The sequence below is a fragment of the Penaeus monodon genome, chromosome 7, assembly GCF_015228065.2.
Source record: "Penaeus monodon isolate SGIC_2016 chromosome 7, NSTDA_Pmon_1, whole genome shotgun sequence".
Taxonomy (NCBI): domain Eukaryota; kingdom Metazoa; phylum Arthropoda; class Malacostraca; order Decapoda; family Penaeidae; genus Penaeus; species Penaeus monodon.
In genome coordinates this window covers 29,741,275-29,751,401 of record NC_051392.1, presented here as the reverse complement: position 1 = coordinate 29,751,401, position 10,127 = coordinate 29,741,275, and the positions used below count along the sequence as shown (strand labels likewise).

The 10,127-nt window shown below is 41.2% G+C and overlaps 1 protein-coding gene across 2 annotated transcripts in view; it reads right to left on the bottom strand.

Moving 5' to 3' along the window:
* Positions 1-128: 128 nt before the first annotated feature.
* The window catches only part of LOC119575199 (tRNA (guanine-N(7)-)-methyltransferase-like), a 19,314-nt gene continuing 9,315 nt past the window's right edge, over positions 129-10,127 (bottom strand). For both annotated transcript variants that reach the window (XM_037922692.1, XM_037922693.1), the window contains 2 exons: positions 8,057-8,158; positions 129-572 (listed from right to left, as the gene is read on the bottom strand). In XM_037922692.1, coding sequence (XP_037778620.1) covers positions 450-572; positions 8,057-8,158 — 225 coding nt within the window. In that variant the 3' untranslated portion in view covers positions 129-449. The remainder of the gene's footprint in view (positions 573-8,056; positions 8,159-10,127) is intronic.

Sequence of the window (10,127 nt, the reverse complement as noted above, 5' to 3'; positions counted from 1 at the left end):
CAAATGTCATTTTTGTGACTTCAACACTTTTTCTGCACTGACTATTTCTTTGAATGTTCATTTATAATGCAGCAAAAGATACTAAAAAGGTAAAATCAAGTTGTAATCAGATTGAAGAAACAACAAAACAAAGATTGTAAAATATTTATTAATCCCTCCTAACAGACATGTTTAATACTTGCTGTGACTGCTTTCAAATATAAGTTAAATGAATAGTAAATATAATAAAACATGAATAATAAAATAACAACATTAGTAGCTATGATAATGATGATGATGGTAATGATAACAATGACAATGACAATAAAATAACAATAATAAATAATGATCAATATAATCACAATTAAATAATATAATAAATTCCAATCAAATAATATAATTCATCCCAACAAAATATTAATTACAAATAATGTACAGCTAATAAACATTTTGAACCATCAAATCTGTCATTAACTATTCCGTGGATCTGCAACTCTTCTGAAGACAGCTAAGAATTTGTCTCCACTGTTGCGTGTAACTTTCTGGCCTTCCTCTGAACTCTCAAAGAGATGTTGTACAACTGGATCGTCAGCCTGTTTAAAATAAGGAAAAAATAATTTCAAAAGACTATCAATATGACATACTGTATGATCTTATATGTGGTTAACGTTTAAAATGAGTAAATGTGCTAGACATCAAAAGTCATAGAGAAAAATGATAAGGTAGTGTGGCAAAAAGGGGTAAGATGAGTTAATGATTAGGACAAAATATGTTAGATGTCAAAGATTGTGGAGCACTATAGGATAGTATGGTAGTGAAATGGGTAAAATGTGGGAGCAAATGGAGTATGGTGGGGATTAGTAAGTGGGGGAAGGGGGCTAAGGGTGAAAGATGATTAGATCAAACTGACAGTATCTATGTGTCTGAGGAAGGATGAGGAACACTGTATGAGGAATATTGCAAAAGTAATTATGATTCAATCAGCCAGTAATAACAGTAGAAAGGTGTGTCTGAGAAGTAGAAGACACAAGAATCTGGGGAATGAGACATGGGTACAGAAGAAGGAGACAAAGTATCAGGAAGAACCTCTGGAGGGGGAGGATCCGGAGAAGGACAGTTGTGACAGAACAGAGTCAAGGGAGCATCCAGGTGGGAGTGGTAAGGGTAATGGGGAAACAGGAGGGGATGGTGCACATGGAGAAGGGGAGGATGGGCTGTGTTGGGAGGGAGTGGGAGGAAGAGGGGTAGGGGGAACTTGAGGAGGAGGATAACAGATGCATGTATACTAAATGGGAGTAGAAAGATTGGAGGGTGGATGAGAGAGAGGAGCATTCTCTTGGTCATGTTTAACCCGTATCTGCTGGGCCATGCCTATACCATCAAAACAAACCACTTACTCTGCTGGGTTTCTGTTAGGGGTTGAAGTATCTGGACCTAGACTGGAAAAAGAATTTGACTGAGGGAGAGAGGGAGTAGAGGTAGGCTTATGAGGAAGAGATACTGGGGGAGATGCTAAGACATCTTAGGAAGAAGGGAGGAGAGTAAAGCAATGTATTGCATTGAAATAGGTAGCAAGAGAAAAACCTTGTTGTGCACTTCCTGTACAGCTTTGCATCGAGTAAGGCCTAGTTTGAACCTGAGAATTGCTTCCTCAGACTTGAGCTCTTAGGCAAGGCAGCTCCTATAAATACCAAGCTGGGCATAAATGGGGCAGTAGGCTGTGGGGCAAGAGTGCTTAGCAGAGTGGCTAAAATGCCAATATGCTAATCAGTCAGGGTAAGTAGACAATGCACGAGCTTGGGACTCAGGTGTAACTGCTACGAGGAGTAAGAGATAAGAACAGCTGCAAAATTTGCCTATTTGTATCTAGAGACCTTGTTAACCCATTTCTGATGGGTGGCATTCATAGAGGCTCGGGACTCGCTGCCGGGGGCTTATATCGTCGCCCGATCATGTGCGACCACTCATGCCAAATACCAGCATCCCATGCCGTTTCTTCGTAATACTATGAAGATATGTTGTATTTTTAGTTTTCATTATTTTCTAAAGTCTCTACTTGCCATACTTCCTGATAAATCGAGACTTGAACGATACTTTTGTTGTTATATAGACTCCATAGTTGATCATTATTCGGTCTATAGTCTGAGTAAAATAATCAGTGTGTGGCATCATGGAGTTGAAATCGTCGGTTTGTTGCATTTTTTTTGTTTGTTGCATGGTAAAAATGAGAAAGTATTAAAACCGACTTAATTACACTTTCAGTGGCAGAAAAATCATCTTTTGCTGTGATTGTAACAAAAAAAACTCATGGCATGTTCATAGATACACCATGGCATGTTCGTACATGCCCCCAGCAGATGGTCCCGCCATGCCATGGCATGTGCATACATGCCACCCGTCAGCAATGGGTTAAAAGAGGGGGGTATTGTCAGAGTAAGAGTTGTAAGGGAAATCGCAAAAAATAAATCTGACTTATCTAGGCTAAACAGAGAACTCAAGAGGTCTGTAGAGGTGAAAGTAATAGAGAAACAAGGGCAGGAGGATGAGGGAGTAGTGTGGAGTGAGAAGGACGATAAGGAAGAAGAGTAGTAATAAGGGAGGAAAAGGCAGAAAATGAAAAAGACTGCAGGAGAGGAGATGGAGCAGAGGATGTTGGGAGAGAGCAAGAGATGTATTCTGAAATTTGAGTAATGACCTGAGTGGATGAGTAGGTATGGATAGAGTTGACCACAAGCATCAAGTGACAGTGGTCAGAGCAGTGATCAAAGGAGAGGCAGGAGTTGGAGAACAAGAGAACTCAAATTTAGATGATGAAGCAGCAAGCTTATATGGAAGGCACACCCCCAAAATTGCAAAATAACTTTCCACATATCAAAATAAAATTTTTGGCAGATTTGTATTCTACAAATAATGTAGAGAATGTGGAAAGCCCCTTCATGAGTTCTGAAGCACACTCTGAAGGTTTAAAAGGACAGAGGTGTAAAGGACCATGCCAATATAAGTTGTAGGTGCACACATATACTGGCTCATAATTGTTTTTCATATGTTACTGGATGTGTCTTTTTTGAGTATGGTAATGCTGGTGGCTACTGGCTGCAAAACCACTTACTTTAAATCAGCTGTTCTCTCAATCACTACCTAATCATGTACCTAAGCCTGTGCTCTCTCTCTCGCTCTCGCTCGCTCTCTCTCTCGCTCGCTCTCTCTCTCGCTCGCTCTCTCTCGCTCTCTCTCTCTCGCTCTCTCTCTCTCGCTCTCTCTCTCTCCTCTCGCTCCCTCTCGCTCTCGCTCCCTCTCTCGCTCCCTCTCTCGCTCCCTCTCTCGCTCCCTCTCTCGCTCCCTCTCTCCGCTCCCTCTCTCGCCTCCCTCTCTCCCTCCCTCTCTCGCTCTCTCTCTCCTCCTCTCTCCTCCTCTCTCCTCTCTCTCTCTCGCTCGCTCTCCCCTCTCTCTCTCTCTCGCTCTCCTCTCTCGCTCTCCTCTCTCCGCTCTCTCTCTCGCTCTCTCTGCTCTCTCTCTCCCTCTCTCTCCGCTCTCTCTCTCCTCCTCTCTCGCTCTCTCTCTCTCCCTCTCTTCTGCTCCCTCTCTCTCCTCTCTCCTTCTCTCTCTCCTCTTCCTCCTCGCTCCTCTCTCCGCTCCTCGCTCTCTCCTCCCTCTCTCGCTCTCTCTCCTCTCCGCTCTCTCCTCCTTCTCTTCTTCGCTCTCTCTCCCCTCTCCTTCTCTCTCCTCCGCTCTCTCTCCCCTCCCTCTCTCTCCCTCTTCGCTCTTCTCCTCTCTCGCCTCCCTCCTCTGCTCTCTCTTCCCTCTCTCCTCTCCTCCTCTCTCTTCTCTTCCCTCTCCGCTCTCTTCCCCTTCTGCTCTCTTTCCTCTGCTCTCTCCCCTCTTCGTCCCTCTCCTCTCTCTCTCTCCTCTCTCGCTCTCTCTCCTCTCTCTCGCTCTCTCTCCTCCTCTCTCGCTCTCTCCCTCTCTCGCTCTCTATCTCTCTCGCTCTCTCCCTCTCTCTCTCTCTCTCCCTCTCTCCCTCTCTCCCTCTCTCGCTCTCTCTCTCTCTCTCTCTCGCTCTCTCTCTCGCTCTCGGGAGCAGAAAGATTGGAAGATGGCTGAGGTGTTGGTATGTTATCTTGAGTCATGATTAGAGAGTTTTGAATGTCTTCAATAGATTCTGTAGTGGAGCTGGTTGGGGAGGTCTGAAAACAAAGGTTTTCTTATAAGGGGGAAAAGAGGGGACAGATGTTTGAGGGGTGAAGGGAAAAGGGTGTCTGGATTCAGAATGGAAAAAGAATCTGACTGGGAGAAGGAGGGGGTAGAAGTTAGATGAGGAAGAGATACTGGGGGAGATCTAGAAAAATCTTGGGAGGAAAAAGGAGGGGCAGATCAAAGGACATTATTGACATAAGGATTAAGAGAAAAACCTCGTTGACGTGCTTCCTGTCTGAATTTGCGGTAAAGTGGGCCAAATTTGAATCTGAGCATTGCCACTTCAGACTCAAACTTGTAGGTAGGCCAGCCCCTATAAATGACATTATGGGAGCTGCCACAACTGGCACATGTGCAGTGATTGCAATTTGATCAATTATACAGAGGCAACGGGGCTGTGAAACAGCAGTGTTTGGCAGGCCTAGATGCCAACAATTCTGACATTGACAGGGGGAGGATGATATGGTCTGACAGGGAGGGACTATCCACCAATGTAAACATTTGAGGGGAGGTCATGTCTACGGAATGTAATCTTGGAAATAATGGTGGGGATGGTTTAGCATTGTACTGACACTGCATCACAGTTCATGAGGTAGACGAGTCTTCTCCACAATATGACAAATCCTTGTTGCAGACAAGGCAGTTTGTCAGGGAGATGGAGACAGTTTCAGTGCAAGTATTGAGGGAGGGATGAGGTTGGACAGGAATGGGATTGCCAGTGAAGTCAGTTTGGGTTGATACAGCTTGGGATTCAGATGTAGCTGTGGCAAGGCGGGAACAATCTGAGTAACTGCGAAAGAAAACTTTGCCTACTTATTCTTGAAGGCATTGTGTTGTCAGAGTAAGGGGCTGTGGGGGATTACAAAAAAAAAAAAAAAAAGAAGTAGAAGCCTCACTGCCCCTATTAATGGCATAAAATTTCAATACCGGCCATGGTAAGCCTAGGCTATGTTGGGGAGAGAAATAGTCCACCCCTCAGGGTCCCCTTAAGGGGCAAGGGCTAGACAACTAAACTGGAATACCATGTTTATGGCTCCCCCATGGCTGACACAAAGCCTTTCATCAACATGGCTCTCACATCTTAGGAAGTGGATAGTAGAAGGAGTAGGAGAGGAGGAGGAAATGAAAAGGGGAAGGGGAAAAGACCTTGCAAAATTAGTTGAGTTAAGAGCTGAGGCCTAAGGAAGGGGTAATCCACCGGAACTGGGTCTCAGTCTCAGTCTCTGTCCTAATTGTTAGTGATATCAGTTATGTGAATAGTGATACAGAAACAAGGCTAAATTAGCTTGAAAGTGTAAAGAGCATTTCTGTGAAAATATTCTCCTGGCAAAACCTTAGCAACAGTCAAGAGCCTTTTTTAACTAAATCCATTGAATCCAGATGTTTCATTGTCATCACATAGGCCAAAATATGGGCATCAGGCTTACTTGATTGGCCACTCTGACAGTGTGCAGCCTGTAAACTGGACGCACACAAAGATTCATGTGCAGTGATAAGATTCTATGCCCCACCCCCCTCATTGCAGTTATTTTTTTCTTTTTCTGTACAAGTGCTTTTAGCATTTTTGCCATTTTTCCAAGTCTATATTTGTCATTCGATTTACTTTATCCAGATAGTAATAGACTCTTTTACTTGCACAGACTCCTTATCATTTCTTTTGGTAGTCAATAAATAAGTGCAAGATAAATAACCATATGATTTTTTTTTTTCAATTTTATGTGATGCAACATGCACAGTGGCCAGGAATATGACCCTCAGCATGAAAACCACATCCTCCCTCAAGCAGTAATGGCTCGTGAACAGTACATTCCACACTCGTTTATCAATGGAAATAATGTAAAAGCCCCTTACTAAATCCCAAATGAGTCTAATCACCTTCCAAGAGATTTGTGCACTTGTGGCCAGTCCTTCCCATCACCCCAGCCTTCTGTCAAAATGATCATGATAGCAAGTTTCCATCACCCCAGCCTACAACCAGATTTTCCCATGACCGCATGTTTCATGTCAGCCACCCTCAAGCCAAATATTTTCATGATGTATTGGTCACGTCATCTAGATCGTAGGGGTTCATGGTACCAGAATAAAACTGGAGTGCATAAGCTCAATTGGCCGCACATAATCCCCAGAGTAGAGGCCCAATGAACCCTAAATTCTCTCAGAGGCACTGGGTTGAGATATTATATAATTATTCTCACAAACCCCATGAGCTGGGGAAATCTGAAAACGAAAGTCCATTACCTTAACTTGACCATTTTTCAGTATACTGTTACTTGTTATATCTTATGACAATAGGCATTCAACATCACAAAACTAAGTTACAGATTCAATGCTTCCTATAAAACATATCTACACAAAAACTCATAATAATTAATGTTAATTGTCAATATAATGTAAACTATTACAGATATTAGTCTGCAACTTTTTGCAAATTAAAGGAAAACTGGTTGATATATATGAGGTATGACTTTAACAAAATAAGGTTATGTTAAAACAGCAAGGAGTAGGGGGCCTGTGGCCATCACTCCAAAGTCTAGAATGCATGTTCCCCTATACATATCCCATGGCTATTCAGCAAGATGACTATTCATAATGTGAGAGATGGCAGGTTGCCATTAATTGTATTTGTCTAAATAATGTTAAGAATCTCAACCCATAGCCTCCAAATAATGTATGGTTCACGTCATGGTTGACTTGGCCGTGGTCCAGATGATGGGTCACTTACATCATGGCAGACATGGGCACAACTCCGTGCAATGGGTCATTCATGTCATTACATTGTATGTTGTTCTTTACAAGGTACCCTCATGCCCACATGCTATTTATCCTGGGGCATTACCTTAAGGAGAATGGGATAAGTAACACTATAATATATATATATATATATATATATATATATATATATATATATATATATATATATATATATATATATTTATTTATTTTATTATTATTATTATTATTATTATTATTATCATAAGAGGCAACATTTAGCCTGCTATGTCTGGAAGATGCCACATACTTAACTTTGTGCTCTCTTGCTGCTGCTGTGAACTTCACTATAGTTTATGAGATCAGTCTCCTCATGCCTACTATTCATGTTGCTTTTTGTACAGTGTAAAACACATTATTTATTGAAATTATTTACATAATTAGGCTATTACAAGTTTCTAGCAGCTGAAATGAATATCATGCATCTCAGAATATGCAAAAACACTGAAACCATGTTTTGCACAGTGTTACAAGAAAATAATAATATCACTGGTGGTGTGGCACAGCAAGTGCTACACTTTAGCCTCATCTGAAAAAGGCCCCAGAGATGTGCCCCAATCAGCAGAACATCCTCCCTGAAACAGGGGTCAAGCAAACCTCAAATTCTTCAGGAGGCATTGCATTAATTAAACAAAACATATGAACAAAATCTGTTTTCAATAACCAATTTTCTTTTTGTATATCTACCAAAATAATAGATAATGATGACTATCAATCTTGATATAAATGAGGGATGTCTTTGTATCTGATCCTTATTTTTCAACACTGTGGTGTTTAGTTAAAAAAGAACAAGATACATGAGGATATTGGAAATTAATCAAAAGGGTATGGGTGAAAAAGGTTGGGAAGCAGCATGTCAGAACAAGGGCATCTTCTTCCTGCTAAGTCCTGAATCCTAGATGAAGTAATTGATAGATAATTTTATTAATATCCTAGCTATATTTGTGTGAATCACTAACAATTAGAAAGAAAGAAGAAACAATTTGGATACTTTTGTCCTAGTTTTCACAAGGCTGACACTGAAGATAACTAAAAACAAAGTACATTTTTATTCTATATATAACCAGTAAAAACTATCTATTGTATTCATAGATTATAAAAATTCACTACTTACTAAATCTTCCTCAGTTTGCCTCTTGAAAAGTGGATGCTGAGTGAAATGATGAACCATCCAGTCATGGAGATCTTTCACATCTGTGACAGTATAGACATGGCCCTGTAATGGATATAAAATGCATTACATTCAAAAACTTTAAAATAAGTATAAAGTATAATTTTACTTAGCTATATCTATATTTTTTAGCCCTTAGTTCATCAGATCCAAATATACTAATATACTTCCTGCAACAAAAATAAATTATTTCCATAGTCTGATAAGGTCTCATTCTGTCATCACAGCAGATGCTTCTATGTGCCTGCTTGTTTCACAACTGACTGTGTCAGACACACCCACTCATCATGGACATGTTCTTAGGGGTGAATGGATAATGGTAAAAACACGGACTACGGTAAAGCATTGTGGTGAACTGGGTAAAAATTATTTAATGATTTGAACAAATTGTGTTAGATGTCAAAGATTGGACAGCACTGTAGGATAGTATGGAAGTGAAAAGTGTAAAAAGGAGGAGCAAATGGGGTACAGCAGGGATTAGTAAATGTGTGTGAAGGGAGTTAGGGTCTAAGGACAATTAGATCAAATGGAGGGTATCTATGTGTCTGAGGAAGGAAAACAAGCTGTCAAAGGAAAAAGTGGGGGGCTTCGGAAAGTTTTGGATGTCCTCAAGAGTTCCTGGAGAGGAGTCTGAAAAATGAAGGTTCTTTTATGAGGAAGAGATGAGACAGATGTCCAAGGAGCAGAGGAAGAGGTAGGTGTAGGTGAAAATGTGGTAGAAGATAGGGTGTAACATTTAGGTTTCCTGGTGTGAATGGTAATTGAGAAGGAGGAGCAGGCATCAGGGAAGTGGTAAAGATTAGCTAAAGAATCTGACTGGGAGAGAGAGTGGGCAGAGGTTGGATGGTAATCAGTAGGGGCTAGAGATACTGGGGGAGATGCAAAGACATCATAGGAAGAAGAAAGTGGAGAAGAGGAAAGGACAGCATTGGGGTAGGAAGCAACAGAAAACCTTGTCTGCATTCTTCCTGCTTGACCTCAGGCAGAGAAACTCCTACAAAATGCATTATGGGAGCTACTACAGCTAGCACATGTACATAACTGTGCAGAGCAATTTGAGTGATCATGACTAGGTGAGGTTTGAATGGTCATGACTGGGTTAGGCACAAAAAGAGCAGCAGGCTATGGAGTGCTTGGTAAGCTGGCCAAAACATCAACATTTTTATATATACAAGGTAGGGGTTAATATCACTGGACAGGGCAGGACTCTACCAATATGAAATTCATGGGGGGAGGTCATGTTTGCAGATGTTAATCTTGGCAATATTAGTGTAGGACTTTCAGCATCCTCTGGGGAGGAATAGTGTAGCACTGTACTGATACAAGCAGGTCATTTTCAAAGTCAGACTAATCCCTTGTCATGGATAGGGCAATCAGCTGGGGAGATGGAAACAATTGCAGTACTATAATTAACCACTACGATCCAGACATGTTTATCACATCATGAAAAAATTTGGCTTGAGGGGTGGGTAACGTGAACATGACATCATGAGAAAATCTGGCTGAGGGCCAGGGTGACAGGAACCTGCCATCATGAGAATAAATAAACAAAATTCTTGGAAAGTGATTACGCTCAGTGAACATTTAGGAAGAGGCTTTTAAATTATTTCAATCAATGCACAAGTGTGGAATGCGCCATCTATGAGCAATGTTCAGGATCCTGTTCCTACCTACCATGACCAACAGTGCAATTTGTATTACAGAAAATTGAATGCTATGAAAAAACTAAAAAATGACCCAAAGAACAAAGTGTTATTTATTGTACTATTATTGCACTACCTAGAGATGTTACGAAGTCTGTGTAAGGGAAAGTGTCTATTACCATTTGGATAAAGCAAATCAAATGACCAATACTGATAATGAAAGATGGCAAAAATGCTAAAAGTGCTTATGCTGAAAAAGAAAAAATAACATTGCAAAGGGGAGGGATAGAGTCTTGTCACCACTCAAAAGTGTTTATGTGCACCTGGCCTACAAGGACGCACACCCAGCAGAGTGGCTGCTCAAGTAAGCC